The sequence below is a fragment of the Pantherophis guttatus genome, chromosome 3, assembly GCF_059756535.1.
Source record: "Pantherophis guttatus breed Tessera chromosome 3, ASM5975653v1, whole genome shotgun sequence".
NCBI lineage: Eukaryota > Metazoa > Chordata > Lepidosauria > Squamata > Colubridae > Pantherophis > Pantherophis guttatus.
In genome coordinates, this window is record NC_142065.1 from 215213009 (window position 1) to 215228126 (window position 15118).

A 15118-nucleotide genomic window follows, 5' to 3' on the forward strand; every position below is an offset into this window, starting at 1 on the left:
TCCCCCATCCTTCAGGTGCCCCACACGCATATTGGTTCCTTCCTCTGCCCCTGAAACATGCCCTGTGGATTACCCGGAGGACTTGTCCCCAGGGAAAGGGTGAGGGAAGGAGAATCCTCTTGTCCTTTGGGGGGGGTGAGATTGGGGAAGGGGCTCTGGTGCACAGAGACACCCTCCTGGGTTAAGGCGCAGCTGCTTCCCAGGGTCTTCAGCTGTGGCTAAGCCAGGGCACGCAGCAGTGTCCTTCAGCACGTGGAGACGTTGATCTTGAGTCCTCTCTTGATGCAGCAGCCAGGTAGGCTGCGCTTGGCACTGCAGGCTTCACCTGGTTGCTGATTTAAACTCATTCCTGATTTCAAAACAAAACCCAGCAAAGCATCAGCAGCAGGACTTGGACCGCTTGCTGGGCTGTGAAGTAGCAACCAGTCTGGCTCACTTGGCTGGGCTTTTATCTCAGCCCCCCCCCCCCCCCGAATCACTGGGCATCAGGCAGTGGGATTGATGGATGGATGGATGGATGGATGGATGGATGGATGGATGGATGAATAAATAAATAAATAAATAAATAAATAAATAAATAAATAAATAAATAAATAAATCTCTGTCTGACCTGGTCCCACATCTTGCTTTAAAGCATACAAATGTTTTAAATAACTAAACAGAACCTTGTGGGAGCCCAAGCTTTACTTCTGACCCATTGCGTGCTGGGAAGCTGGCTTGCAATTGCAGGGCCTCCTAAGCAGCCACCTTTTAGGGTGGCCAGTCAGGCCTACAATGAGGCTGAGCCATTTCAGAGGCCTTTGGGCTCGGGTGAGCACCCTGGGCAGACCCAGCTCTGCTCCTGGAGTTTTCCTTCTCTTGGCCAGGACAGCAGCGGCTCCTCTCTGGGGAACAGGTGCCTTGAGGTCCGTCCCTCGCCCTCCCCCCCCCCGACTGTTGAGGAACCCTGGCTGGGGGCTGCCAGCCTCCGCTCTACAAGGGAAGACCTTCCTGTCTGCACCCAAACAAGGAATCTCCTGGGCCAAGCAGGGGCTGAGCTGCCTTGGTGGGCCCAGGGGTCTGCTTGCTTTCCCCCCTCTGTGCGGGGGAGTGAGAGGCCAGCCAGGAAAGGGAAGGGGGCAGGGCAGAGACACCTGTGCTTTCCGGCCTCACCTGGTCAGCACGGGGCAGAAGGAGAGGCCAGGAGAGTCTGGCACGGTCTCCCTTTTGGCCCTTTGCAGAAAGGCTCTGGCCTGTGCGGTCAGTCCTTCTAAGGGCGCTCCTTGATTCTGGGCAGGGGAAGAGAACGAGGAGGAGGGAAGCCGGTGAAAAAAATGTGCCTAGCCTTGCAGGACTCCTGACCACATGGAGACCTTCCTCAGCCATGGGACGTCCCCATTGACTTTGCTCCGTTTCCCGGATGAGAGAAGTCAGAAAGAGCTCTCCCTCCCTCCCTCCCTCCCTCCCTCCTCAGTGGGCCCTTTGCGTTGGCGGTCAGTCCTTCTAAGGGCATCCGACCCTTTTGGGGGGAAGTCCTGGGGCTCCCCCCCCCCCGGAACCTGCACAGGGCCCCTCCCAGTTCAGGCCTTGCCAAGCTCTGGAGCAGGGCCAGCAGAGTCTGTCCAGGGGGGGGGGATTTCTTTTCCCTCCCCCCATCCCAAAGTCCGCCTGCCCCCCTTTCCCTCCGGCTGCTCCCCCTTCTCTTCTTTCTCCACGTGGACCAGCAATTTTCAAGGCAGAGCCGTGCCAGGAATGCACACCCAGGAATGCCTCTGCTCTTCCAAGAGCAACTTCCAGACGTGTGGCTGAGTGACGGCAGTGCCTTGGGGTGGGGGGGGGGATTGCGGGTGGGGGGGGTGTGATGTGTTAATTGTGGGAGGCAGCTGGAGGGGCGGGAAAGCTGCTACTGGCATCAGCCCCACACAGGAAAGGCCCTTGGCTGCTCTGCTGTGCTCTTGGGTGTCTACTCCACCTCCTCCTCCTTCACAGCAGCCTCTCATTCAGAGCGTCCGTGGGGACGGACAGACGGACAATGCTAGGTGGATGTCCCACCCCGGTTCTGGAAGCAGATTGAGGACTCCCTCTTTGTGAAATGCCTTTCCACCCACACCAGGGAATGGGGGGGCTAGAAGATCCCTCCCAGCAGTTCCCCTTTACCCTTTGCTGGTGCTGCTGGCTTGTCAAGCTCCTCTGGGATGGGGGGGGAGGGCAGCCGTGAGGACAATGCATTGGCCCTTGTCTGTTCTGGCCCCACGTCTCGCAGCTCTGCAGGAGGCGGTGTGTGTGTGTGTTGCGGCCTTGGAGGGACAGTCAGTCCAACTCTTCATGCCAGGCCCAGTAAATGGGCCTAAAGTAAGAGGAGGTCAAGCATGGCCATCTGCCAGCCCTGGGATCCCCTGAGTGGCTCCAGGGACCCCCTTTTCCTTCTGCAGCTTCCCTTGCCGGGGGAGGAGAGAAGCTTTGGCGATGAGTCACCTGGATATGGTCAACCTCCTTGGTTAGGAGATGGATTCCTGGCCCTGCGAGGGGGCGGGAGGCTCTTCTCCTGCCTCAGGGCCTCCCTCCTTGCTGCCATGCGCTCATTGGGACCCGGATGGTGACCCAGGTGGGAAAGAGAGGGCTCCCGGAGATGCCTCCAAGACAGGGGAGCAGCTTTGCCCTGAGTCAGCTGGCAGGGAAGGAGGTGGAGGGGGCCAACCGAGGAGCCCCCTTCCTTTGCTCCAAAGGGGCCAGAAGTGTGATTTCCAGCAGAGAGCCAGTTGGCGGGATAGGCCGCAAAGCCCCCAGAGGCGGCTGGGGGATGATTGAGCTGATCCATAACACTGAGCGCCTCTCGCCACTTGGAGGAAAAGGGATTTTGTATTCCCGCCTTCCCTGCGCCTGCAGCTCAGCCCCTCTTGCGTTGCTCTCTGGGGGCAGCTCCGTCCTGTGCCAGGTCCTCCTGCAAGCAAGTGAAGAGGCAGGTGGAGGGGGGGGGAATCAGGATGAAGTAACCCCCCCCTTAGGAGAGTCTCTTCCAAGCTTCTCCCCCCTCCACTGAAGTCCCTGACTGCCCCCTGAGCCCCGCCTGCCGTTCTTCTTCCAGGACATCCGCAACACGGTGGGCAACATCCCCATGGAGTGGTACCAGGACTTCCCGCACATCGGCTACAACCTGGAGGGCAAGCAGATTTACAAGCCCATCCGCTCCAAGGACGAGCTGGATAGGTTCCTGGAGAAGATGGAGAACCCCGACTACTGGTGAGGCTGCCCTCCCCCACCCCCCCGGAGGGCCTGGCTTCTGGGCCGAGGCTGGGTGGGGCCTGTTGCAGGGAGAGACAGGTAAGCTGGGAAGCACAGCTGCTCATGACTCACTCTGCACCCCCCCCCTTCGTGCTCTCTGTCTTCCCTCTTCCCCACCCCCCTAGGCGAACAGTCCAGGACAAGATGACCGGGGCGGATGTGAAGCTGACGGACGAGCAAGTGGAGCTGGTGAACCGTCTCCAGCGCGGCCAGTTTGGGGATGTGAATTTCAATCCGTACGAGGTAAGCAAATGGCTATTGCGCCCTCCTTTCTCCCGGGGAGCCACAATTGAGGGGGGCAGCAGTGCTTTCCTGCAGCTGCAGCCCCCCCCCCCCAAACCTCTGACTCCTTTACAGCTGGCCGTGGACTTCTTTAGCAGCCAGGTGAGGATCCACCCGGTGACCAACCGGCCTGCGGACAAGCGGAGCTTCATCCCTTCCTTGGTAGAGAAGGAGAAGGTGAGCTGCTGAAAAAAGAAAGGGCTCCCCTGGGGAGGGGGGTCTGGGCCCACCCTGACGTTGGCCTTGCCCCGAATGCGCCCCACGTCCCAGGAGTTGCTGTCCCCACACAGAAACCGGCATTCCGTCCTTTTAGATCCAGAGGGTTTGGCGGGGCTGTGTGTGACTTGCTCAGGTGTCAGGGTGATGGCGCTGAGAGGTCGCTGCCTTGTGCCAAAGCGGCCCCCAGAAGAAGCAGCCTGGGCATGTAGACGCTGGAGTGATTGGAGCCCAGACCGGGTCCTGGCCAGATCCCTTCTGGTTTACTGCCTGGGTGGGCACATCACAGCTGCTAACTTTTTTCTGAACCCCAACAAAACTGCTCAGGTGCCCTGGCTGTTCCCCTGGCAAGGCTGTCCAGTTAATGGCCCTCTTTCTCCAAAGAAGGGAAGGCGGGGAAATGCTGAACGCGGGAGAAGGCCTGGCCCGGGGCACCTGTGGCTCCCGGAGGATCATGGGGTGGGTTCACGGCGGCTCTTCTGCCCTTGCAGGTCTCCAGGCTGGTGCACGCCATCAAGATGGGCTGGATCAAGCCCAGGAGGCCCCGGGAGGACACAGGGGTCTTCTACGACCTTTGGGCCCAGGAGGACCACAACTCCATCCTGGGGCGGCACAAGATGCACGTGCCCGCCCCCAAACTTCCCCTACCTGGGCACGAGGAGTCCTACAACCCCCCTCCAGAGTATCTCCCGACCGAGGAAGAGGTGAGCAGAGCTGGGCCTGGCTTCCCTGATCCCAAGGGGGAGGAAGTCCCAGCCGGTGCCACAGGAGACCCCCTGGGATGGGGTCTTGCCCCCTCCTCATCTCTTCCCCACAACCCCTTGCAGAAACTCGCCTGGGAACAGCAGGAGCCTTCGGAGCGCAAGCTGAACTTCGTGCCCCAGCGCCACGACTGCCTGCGCCGTGTGCCCGCCTTCCCCCGCTTCATCCACGAGCGCTTCGAGCGCTGCCTCGACCTCTACCTGTGCCCGCGCCAGAGGAAGATGCGGGTGGGCTTTGCTGCTTTGCCCCTGCCAGGGTATTTGGGGGAGGGGGGGGCATGTGCATTGCCATCGTCTGATCCTGATGGAGGGCACGCCGTGGGTTCCTCCCTGAGCCAGCCTGGGCAGCTGCTCCAGCTGGAACTGAGGGTGGACGGCTTCCCTCCTAGGTCAGCGTGGACCCTGAGGACCTCATCCCCAAGCTGCCCAAGCCCCAGGATCTGAAGCCCTTCCCAACCGTGCAGGCCTTGGTGAGGTTTTGGAGGGGGCGGTGGGAGGCCCAGGGCTTCTGGCTCTGGGTTTTTGCTGGGCCACTTTTCTGCCTGGGCTGAAAACTTTGGGCGGCTGGAACAGATGTTGAAAACGGGCAACTCTTGTGGCAGGGTTGTTTTGGGGAGGTGGGCTGCTCCAGGATGCCCTTTTTGCTCTTCCTGTGGTTGCTTCACTCGCCTGCCTGTCCCTCTCTAGGTGTATCGTGGGCACACCAGCCTCGTGCGCTGCATCAGCCTCTCTCCTACTGGGCAGTGGCTGGCATCAGGTGAGTTGCCCTGGGCAGCCCCTGCTTCTCCTGCCCTGAGCACCTGCGGTGGGTTTGTTCCTGGCCACGAGGGACGCTCCAAGGAAGGGAGAGGGCAGCTGAGGGGAGGCAGCTGGACTCCTGGGCAAGATGGCCCTGGATATGGAAGGGAGGGGTGGCAGCTATGGAATGGCCCCACTGCCTGGCCCCCTTGCCCTGGTGAAAAGAGCTGCCCTTTCCGGTCTGAGATACAGCTCAAAGCCCCCCAGCCATCCAACTTGCTGCAGGCATGGCCTTTGGAGTTCCCCCTCAGGCAGATGGAGAAATCGGGACCCTTGCCGGGGCTGAGGGGTGCAAGGCCATTCAGGCTCCCCCCGTGGCTCAGGTGGAGAGGATGCCGTCCTTCCAGAGAGCCACAGCTCCCGTGTCTCCTGCCCAGGTTCAGACGACGGCACAGTGAGGTTCTGGGAGGTCTGCACGGCCAGGTGTGTGAAAACCCTCCCGGTGCAAGCGGCGGTGAAGAGCATTGCGTGGAACCCCAACCCCACCATCTGCCTGGTGGCCGTGGCTGTGTGAGTACGGCTTCCATCTGCCGCAGGAGGGGCCCGGCTTCTGGGCCAGCAGCCGTGGGGCAGGTTGAAGGGGGCTCCCGGGTGGGCAAGCATGAAGTGGGGGAGGGGCCTGGATGGCTGGGACTGGTGAGAAAGGCAACGGCGGTGGTGTAAAAGCATTGCGAAAGGAGGGGAGGAAATACTCCCCCTCCTCCTCCCCCCACAAGTGGGAGAGGGTCTGTTTGCCATTCAGGTCCAGCAGAGGAGAATCTCTGGGTGCCCCACTGGGCACAGAGGAATGGCCTCGTTTGAGGGGCTTCTTTCCCCCCAAGGTGGAGAAAGGTGGCTGTGTCCCAGGTGCTGCTCTGGGGCAAAAGCTTTTGTGCCTGGGAGGAGGGTGAACCTTGGTCCGATTGGGTTGTCCTCTGGCCCTGACGCCCTCTCTGGGCCCCCCGTCCCTTCCAGGGAGCAGGCGGTGCTGCTGGTGAACCCCGGCCTCGGGGACAAGCTGCTCTGTGGGGCCACCGACCAACTTCTGGAAGGCTACGTGGCCCCCGAGGAGGGCCGTCTGCAGCCCGTCACGTGGGAGGAAGCCACGGAGGAGGAGCACCGCCTGGGGGGGCGGCTCAGGCTGAGGTTTGGGAAGGTATGGCCTGGGCACGGGCGGGGGGAGGGGCGGGGAGGCCCCTTGACTGTGCCCTTCCCCAACCCCCTCTCCTCCCTCAGCCCTTGAAGCAGGTCACCTGGCACGGGAAGGGCGACTACTTTGCCACAGTGGTGTCGGACAACAGCCACCTGCAGGTGCTGATCCACCAGGCCAGCAAGCGCTGGAGCCAGGCGCCCTTCCGCCGGAGCAAGGGCCAGGTGCAGTGCGTCCTCTTCCACCCGCTGCGGCCTTTCTTCTTCGTGGCCACCCAGCGCTTCGTCCGCGTCTACCACCTGCTCAAGCAGGAGCTGACCAAGAAGCTGCTGACCAACTGCAAGTGGGTCTCCAGCATGGCTGTCCACCCCGGAGGTGAGCGGGGGTCCCTGGGGCCACGGGGGTGGGGGGGCGCTCGGGCCTCCCCCCCTCCTGGGCACGAGCAGAGAGGCCCCCTCAGCCCTGCCTGCGAGAGGGGCAGCTCTCCCGTCCCTGCCTTGGCACAGCGGGTGGCAGCCTTTCAGCATGTGCCCCAACGGCCCTCCTCTCCTCAGGCGACAACTTGATCTGTGGCAGCTACGACAGCAGACTGGCCTGGTTTGACCTGGACCTCTCCACCAAGCCTTACCGGGTGCTCAGGTAGGGAGCAGCCCTTCCCCACTCCCATCTACTGGAATGGCTGGCCAAACTCCACCTGCTCCAGCCCCGGAGTGCCATGCGGGTGGGCTTCTTCCCCCTGGGACGCAGGGCATCCCGAGGGCAGACCGGTTCCTCCGGCATTCTGCCTCCAGCAGCCCCCTCCCACTCCTGCCCCTCCCTTTTGGAGCAGACCCAGCCGCCTCCTTGTAGGGAAGGGTCAGCCTTTCCCTTCTCTGGCAGGCACCACAAGGCAGCCCTGAGGTCGGTGGCTTTCCACCCTTCCTACCCGCTTTTTGCCTCCGGCTCGGATGACGGCAGTGTCATTGTCTGCCACGGCATGGTCTACAAGTAAGTGTCTGCCGCGGGGAGGTGGGGCACATGGCATCAGCGGGCAGAACTGGCACCGCTGACCCTTTTCCTCCTCTCCTTCCAGCGACCTGCTTCAGAACCCGCTGCTCGTGCCGGTGAAGGTGCTGAGGGGCCACGCGCCGGCCCACGACCTGGGCGTCCTGGATGTCCTCTTCCACCCCACACAACCTTGGCTTTTCTCTGCGGGCGCAGATGCCACCGTCCGGCTCTTCACGTAGCCCTGCGCCCAGCTCCCAACAGACTTGGCAGGAGAGGGGAAGCCGGGGGTTTCCGGGCCCTCCGTGGGCTCCTTTCCCTGGGAGGCCGGAGCTTTTGATCCGGGCGAGGAGGAGGAACCTCAGACCTTGCAGGCCACTGACTGGAGGGGGGGTGGAGGGGGGGCTCCTACAGGACTGAATACTCAGAGCACCAGGCACTCTTCTGCGTTGTCCTGCTCGCTCGCTTGGAAAATAATAAAAGTGCCTGATTTGCAAGGAAGCCCCCTTGACCAGGACCAGAACCAGAACCGGGGGGTAGGCTGGATAAAGGGGGTGGGTGGGTGGATGAGGGAGGGAGGGAGGGGAGCTGCCTCTGATCCTGACCCTTCCCAAGACGTCTTGGGGCTCAGCTGTTGTCTGGGTACACGTAGAAAAGTCCCTTCTGCATCCTCTTCCTGTTCTAAATGTGCCCACCAGCCCAGCAAGTCGTGGCCCCCTGGCATATGGCTTCATGCTCAGACAGCACCATGCACATCCCCCCCCACCCCCAAAAGCCCTGGCAGTGGAGAAGGGGTGCTGCAAATGCAAGAGGGGGTGCTCTGCAGAAAAGCACCCCGAGATCTGGCCCACCTGAGCAAGGAGAGCGAGCTCCATGGCCAGAGGGAATCCGGCCCTCTCAGGCCCTGAGGGCGGCTCCTGCAGGGGTTCCCCACCTGTCCTGCTTGAAGGAGCCCCCTCCTCCTGGCTGCTTCCCTTTGAAGCTGTTGGGGGCTCCGTCTGTGGCTCCCCTCCTGCTCAGGGCCAGAACGGGAGGGGTGCATTTCCTGCACTTTTGGCCAAGGGGGAGGGGGGGCTCCTACGCCTGTTCTGGGGGGGGGGGCAGGAACTGCAGACTGCTGAGCTGCTCATTGCGCGGAACCCCTGGGGTGGGGGAGCCAACACATAAGAGTGTGCCCACCCCCAAATAGGACCAACGGCCAAGTCGACTGTGGGCAAGGGCATCCTAAGAACACGGCTCTCTCTCGTGGTCCTTGGTGGTTGAGCAGGGATCGTGGACACAGCTGGCCAAGGGGGGCAGGAAGCCTGGATGCAAAACTGGACAAAGGTCATCTGAGGCAACTAACAGAAACTGTTAGGTCACCTGGTTGAGTCCTCTGTGGCCCAACAGAAGCAATGACCCCTGAATTTGTGGAACTGCGGGGGGGGGCGAGGATGAGGAGCAGGTGGCCAGAGGGGCCCTGCGTGAGCCCCCAGTTTCCCAACGGGGGCAGCTGCTTTGGATGTTTACAGAGCGCCAGAGTCGTCCTTCAGAAACAATGCTGCTCCTTCCTCTGAAGAAGAGGAATTGGGCGAAGAGAGGCCGGGTGGAGCTGTCCAACTTCCAGAGAGGGAAGGAAGCGGGGGGGGGGCCCTTTGCGAGCATATCGGTTGCTGCTCTTTCTCCTCAATCCCCCCTCGGGGGGGCGGAGGGGCTGGCTGGGCCTGGCCATGTGGAAGGAGGACTTCAGAGGCTCCCTGCAAGCGCTCCACTGACCGGGTGGTTGGGGGCCGCTTTGGGTCAGGCCAGAAGCCGAGGGGAGGATCGGGGCTCCTTCCTGCTGCCTCCCAAGGCAATTGGCCCAACCACAGGAGGAGGAGGAGGAGGAGCTGGGCGGTGGGGGATCTGTTCCCAGCCCCCGGGGGGGTCAAGGGGGTTTCCCAGAAGCAGCAGGCTGGCCAGTCCACAAGGGGGCTTGCCAGACCCAGCCCCCAAGGCCGGCCACCAGAAGCCGCGGGGGATTGGGCGGCCCTCTCCTCTCCTGGCCAAGGAGCCAAGAAAGAGCCCTCGAGGTTCTGAGAAGCAAATCGTTTATTAAAAATAAGTCCTCTGAGTCTATGTACAAACTCCGGCTGAGAGGAAGGTGCATAAACTTTGGAAGGCGCAGCGGGACGCTCCCCTCCCCCTTGCTGGGGATGGTGGAGGGGCGGGTGCCGGAGTCAGGAGGCACCTGCTCCTGTGTGGGGCAGGGAGGGGGGAGGGTTGGTGGGCAGAGGGGGGCCACGCTGCCCCTGTGCAACACCCCTGAGTCCACTCTGCCCAGTGTTTGGTCCAGCCTACCCAAGGTGGGGGGAGGGGGTGCGGGGGGTCCCCTGCAGAAATTCAAAAAAAACCATGGAAACACAAAAAGGTGCACAGACTTCAGGTCTTCTCTTTAAGGTGTTGGGGGCAGGGAAGGCTCCAGTATGTGGAGGTGTTGCTGCTCTGGAAGACTTGTGACTCCTCCCTCGGGAGGTGTGAGGGCAACGTGGAGCTGGGGGGGGGGAAATCCCGTTTCCTCTGGAGGGGGCGTCCATGGCCGGCAGTCCCTAAATGGCCCTGCCCAGCCGGCCCAGCGTCTCCACCGCCTTCGCCCGCACTGTCGTCACGGGGTCCTTCAGCAGCACAGTCAGAGCTGGATGAGAGAAATGGCCGTCAATCAACCGGGAGCCCTGCGCATCCCTCTGCAACCCTCCCTTAACCCCCGCCCCATCCGAGCAGCCGTGGCTGAAAGCCAACCACCGACGGAAGCCCGGCTCTCAGGCCCACGGGGCCACGGAGAGTCTCGGCCCACGCGGCAGGAGCCGGGGAGGGCTCCGCCGGCTGTCCTGGGCTGCTGCTCTGCCTGCGCCTGGCCCGGGCCCAGCTGCAGAGCCGGCGAGGGGCCAGGAGTCCCTCCCAAACAGCAGAGATACAATAATGTTTTTCCAGTAGCATGTTTACACTGCAAATCCGAGACTCTCTTGTCCCGCCAGAGCAGCGAGCGAGTGAGACGGCCTGATTTATGCACAGAGCTGCTTCCCGCCCATCAGCCCCAGCCAGCTGCAGGAGCTGGGGGGAGAGGGGGGGCTGGCAGGCTGAGTGCTCGCACTCAAGACGGGAAGCTGTGGCGACCCCATCCGGAGTCCTTGCCGCTCCCCCTCCCGGCATCCCCCCCCACCCCTGCACACAGACGGGCCTCTCTTCGGGACGGCTCCATCAGCCAACGGAAAGATACTTTTCCCTTTTTTAGTGGTTTTTAAGCTCCGTTGGAAAGCTCAGAGATTTTCCAAGCCTTCCTCTGAGCGATGAGGTCACTGCTGACAAGGAAAAACAGCAGCAAAGCCCAGGAAAGTTTATTACCTAACTGGATTTTCTGGCTGGTCTCGGAGGGGCAACCCTGAGGGGAGGAGGAAGCCGGGCTGCACGCAGGAACGCGGCCCTGACCCTCTCCGTCCCACAGTCCAGGGCTGGGGCTAGCCAAGGACAAGGGGGCTGCCCCCCCCAGCAGGCAAGTCTCCGCCCCACCAGCTTCACCCAGGACTGCACCTCTTGCGGGGTGCTGCTAGGCTGGCACGAAGACCGTTTCCCCTTCGTGCTCCGCAGCCGCACTCTGCATGGAAGTGACCGGCCCTCTGGGGATGCAGCCCAGAGGGAGGTTTGAAGCCCAGGAAAACTTCCCTATTTGGAGAGGGGCCTTTCCCGGGACCACCAGCTGGATCCCTCAACGGTTCCTACACGGCATCAAAGGCCGCAGCAGCAGAGTCACATCTGGAGTCCGGCAGCCACACACCCACCCCAGGTCACTCACCAGCAATCAGTTCGTCCAGATCCAGCTGCTGGCTCTGCTCTCGGTCCACGTGCAGGATCAGGAAGCCTTGGGGGGAAGGGAGAGAAGGCCCTCTCAGTCCCAGGGGGCCCCATCCAAGAAAGCCCAGGAAGGGAGCTCCACTCTGGCCGCCTCACCTACAAACATGGGGGCAGCAGCTCGGACGTCAGCCCAGTTGCTCTTGAAGTAGAAGAGGTTGATGTTGACCAAACGACTCAGCATTTCTGGGAAGCTCTGCATCTGGACCAAGAGGGAAATCTCAGGCCATGGCAACCAATCAAGGGGTCGCCTTCATTGCTTTGGTCATGGGCCGCACAGCGCTGGAGCCTCCGAAACTTACTGTTTGGGACAATGCAGCGCTGGGTGGCCCTTGACCAGAGCAATGGAGCCAGTAAGACTAAGGTTCTGTTAGATGTTAGGTCAACACACCCAGGCCAGCATCCAAATGTTGACCCTGGAAACTGCAGATGGGCCAGAAAGCCGAAGGGCCGCTTCAACCCAGTAGCTCAGCCACAAAGCAGGACCCCTCCACTTGGGAAAGTTCCTGCCAAGCAGCAGGGGAAGCCTAGGGTGCTTCTGGACCTTCTCCTGATCCCCGGGAAAGGTCGGCATGGGCTCCTTTGGAACTAATCTGGAATTGGAACTCATCGGACTGTGCTTTGGACCTGCTTCTTTTGAAACTGGTTGTGTAGTAGCTGCTCCGGCACCTTCCCTGGCGCAGAGACTGGGAGCCGGAATGCTTTGCATGGCCTTCGCCTGCGGGAAGGACGGGGCAGCCAAAGGCCAGGCGCTCACCAGGTGTTTGCAGACGTCATTCATGAACTCGCCGTAGTGGAGGCTCCACTCCTCATGCAGGTGCTTCTGAAACATCTCGCAGAGCCCAGGGCAGCCCATGATGGGCCCACACAAGCGCAGGGCAAACTTGCAGGCCTGCGAGGAAGGAGAGGGGAGGAGTGGTGGGACCTTCCCCACAGAGGGGAAGGGAGCGGAGTCCCTCCCCGCTGGGGCACCCACCTTGACGACCTCTGGCTTCGGGTCCTGGAGATGTAGCAGCAAGGTCACCAGGCCGTTGAGGATCTGCTCAAAGAAGGCGTCTTCACCACTCCCGGAGCTGAACTTGGCCAGGTTCCCAAAGAGGCAGATGGAGGCCTTGCGGAGGTTGGGCTCCTCCTGCAAGGAAAGCAAGTCCTGTGGGGGCGGCCAGAGACCCGGGGGGGGGGAGGAGGCGTTCCTCCCCTTTCCCCACCACGACCCTCTTCTCCTTCCCAAACTTCACCCGCCTCTCTAAAACAATATCCATCCACTGTAGCCTGGAGACTAAAACATATGAAGAGCGGTTGCAGGATTTGGGTTGGGCCAGGCTAGAGAAGACTGGGGGGAGACGAAGGCAGTCTCCTAGTATTTGAGAGGCTGCCATAAAGAAGGGGCTTCACCCTGTTCTCCAAAGCACCAGAAGGCAGGAGAAGAAACAACGGGTGGAAACTAACCAAGGAGAGAAGCAACCTGGAATTAAGGAGAAACCTCCTAGCAGTGAGGACAATTAACCAGTGGACCAGCTTGCTACCAGAAGTTGTGGATGCTCCATCACTGGAGGTTTTTAAGAAGAGACTGGACAGCCATTTGACTCAAATTATATAGGGTCTCCTGCTTTGCCACCAGCCATGCTAGACCAGGGATCTCCAAACGTGGCCACTTAAGACTTGTGGACTTCAACTCCCAGAATTCCCTAGCCAACACATCCGCAATTCTGGGAGTTGTCCACAAGCCTAAAAGTGGCCACGTTTGGAGATCCCTGTGCTAAACAAACCAACTTGAACGCATCAGGGCTACCTAACAGATTTCCCCAAAGGGCTCCCCACTCCCCTGCCGGCTTGCACTCCTTACGCTGTCAAAGAAGGGCCGTATTCGGATGGTGACATGGAGTAGCACGGAGTGGATGTCACTCTCTTCAGTGAAAGCCAGGATCTTGGAGAGGCTAGACATGGCTTCCAAGGCCACCAGGTTGTGGGGATCATCCTTGTCATCCAAGCTGTTGATCATGGAAGCCAACAGCTGGGGCCCGTTCTTCCTCGCCTGCAAGAGGAGGGAAAACAGGTCAGCAGCCGAAAGTCAACCACAGCTTCAGAGCATGTGCTCTTGAGGGGGGAGACGGTCTCTCCAGGAACTGGGGTGCTCTGCCTGTCCTGATCATGAGAAGACCGCGGGGACCTCATCAGGTGATGGACAACTAGATTCTTGGAGCATCAGAGATGAAGCTGGCACAGACGGCAGATTGGTCCACTGGCAGAGAGGCTGCTGCTGCTGCCGCCATTTTTCTGCCCGGGCTGGTGAGCTTCCACCAGGGATCCCATCTCAGATGAGCAAAGATGGAGACCAGCTCAGGAGCCTGGCAGAAGGCGGCAGACCTCAACTGACCCCACGTGGCCACCCAAACCCAGGAGGCCTCACCTTCTCCGGGGAGCCCGAAGCAACATTGCCCAGTCCACGAAGGGCCAGCATTCGCACCACTGTTGAGGAGTCTCTTAGCCGGGCGGTCATGCTGTCCATCAGAGTCTCCAGAAGAACCAGATCATTTACCACGTTGCTGTTGAGGAGCTGAAAGACACCCAGCCCGTCTTTTGTGGCAGGGGAGCTTCCACCCCAAGAGGGCTGCCCACCAGAATGGTTGCAACCTTCTTCCATGCTATCGGCCCACCGAACGGCAGGACTCCTGCGTGGTTAGCTGGGCCCAACACTTGGTTCAGTTTGCCAGCCCCCAGACGGAGCCGGAGAACTCTTCGTCTACCCAACGGCCAACACCTCCCAGGGGAAGGAAGTCTGGACCTGGATGAGGTTTGTGGGCTCTTCTCAATTTGCAATGGAAATTCCTCCTCCACAAGGAAGTCCTCCCCGTTGGCCCCAATCCCGCACCCCCAGCAACTGGGATTGCTGGAGATGAAGGCTCTGTGCAACGTGCAGCTTCTCACTACTCTGCGTGCCCATGCACACACATGTGCAGGCACTTGCTCCTCAGAGCATGATTCAAACACTCTGCATGCCTCTTGGCCAAGTGTCCCCCTCCTTCCCTCCCCTCTGGCTGTGGGCTTCCCCGCCGAGCCTCTTAATCCCCGGCTGCTTCATCAGCTGAGATGTTAAGAGGCAGCTTCCTGGCGCAGCAGCCACCAGTGCCAGCCCCAGCAGGAGCAGCTGCCTTGTAACGAAGACCATTTGGGCGCCCCCAGCCAGGGCCGGCAAGTCGGCCGAGGGCGGTACGTAAGGGGCGAGGTGAAGGGTGGTGGCCCCATCCGCTGATCGCCCAGGCAGGAGCCGGATCCCCAGGAAAAACAAAGGGGGGGGCTGTATCCCCATGATGAGATAGGCAGCAAATGAATTTAGCAAATACATAACAAATCTAATAAATGGTGACGGGGGAAAGTTCACACCGGCAGGCTCAGAGCTATCAGACAGGCTGAAGGAAACCAGAGGCCAGGTGGGCCCCTCGCCTGCTCACCCCACGTGCGTCTGGACAGTAGGCTGCCCAGGGCTGGAGGCTGTGGGGCAGCCGGATCCCGCTAGAGGAATCGAGCGATCCCCAGCCGCTGCACGAGCCACGTGAAGGGAGACATTCGTTCCCCTTTGGCTCCGTCCTTTGGGTCTGCGGTTATGAGCCTCCAAGAGGGGGAGGGGGCCCTGCCCGAGAGGGGGCTCAGAGCGCGGCACTCACCTCTGCAAAGAAGGCGGTGGTGGTCAGCCGTTGGCTGTCGTAGATGCTGTTCAGCATCGGAGAGAGCAGTTTCACGATCAGAGGGAGTTTGGGCCCCACGTGCTTCGCCATGGCCCTGGAAACGGCCCCAGAACAGCTCCGGAACAGCTCCAGGAGAG

At 61.0% G+C, this 15118-nt stretch overlaps 2 protein-coding genes across 13 annotated transcripts in view; one reads left to right on the forward strand and one right to left on the reverse strand.

Moving 5' to 3' along the window:
* BOP1 (BOP1 ribosomal biogenesis factor) overlaps positions 1–7928 on the forward strand; it is a 54509-nt gene extending 46581 nt beyond the window's left edge. For both annotated transcript variants that reach the window (XM_034420011.3, XM_034420014.3), the window contains exons 4-16: positions 3065–3219; positions 3387–3504; positions 3619–3720; positions 4251–4463; positions 4587–4748; positions 4910–4990; positions 5208–5277; positions 5696–5828; positions 6273–6453; positions 6534–6822; positions 7002–7086; positions 7327–7434; positions 7520–7928. In XM_034420011.3, the coding sequence (XP_034275902.2) occupies positions 3065–3219; positions 3387–3504; positions 3619–3720; positions 4251–4463; positions 4587–4748; positions 4910–4990; positions 5208–5277; positions 5696–5828; positions 6273–6453; positions 6534–6822; positions 7002–7086; positions 7327–7434; positions 7520–7673 (1851 nt within the window). In that variant the 3' untranslated portion in view covers positions 7674–7928. The remainder of the gene's footprint in view (positions 1–3064; positions 3220–3386; positions 3505–3618; positions 3721–4250; positions 4464–4586; positions 4749–4909; positions 4991–5207; positions 5278–5695; positions 5829–6272; positions 6454–6533; positions 6823–7001; positions 7087–7326; positions 7435–7519) is intronic.
* A 1893-nt stretch (positions 7929–9821) lies between these two features.
* Positions 9822–15118, reverse strand: part of MROH1 (maestro heat like repeat family member 1) — a 33230-nt gene continuing 27933 nt past the window's right edge. For all 11 annotated transcript variants that reach the window (XM_060682147.2, XM_034420001.3, XM_087891451.1 and 8 more), the window contains 8 exons: positions 14961–15075; positions 13706–13852; positions 13142–13330; positions 12272–12427; positions 12053–12187; positions 11395–11497; positions 11240–11305; positions 9822–10084 (listed from right to left, as the gene is read on the reverse strand). In XM_060682147.2, coding sequence (XP_060538130.2) covers positions 9999–10084; positions 11240–11305; positions 11395–11497; positions 12053–12187; positions 12272–12427; positions 13142–13330; positions 13706–13852; positions 14961–15075 — 997 coding nt within the window. In that variant the 3' untranslated portion in view covers positions 9822–9998. The remainder of the gene's footprint in view (positions 10085–11239; positions 11306–11394; positions 11498–12052; positions 12188–12271; positions 12428–13141; positions 13331–13705; positions 13853–14960; positions 15076–15118) is intronic.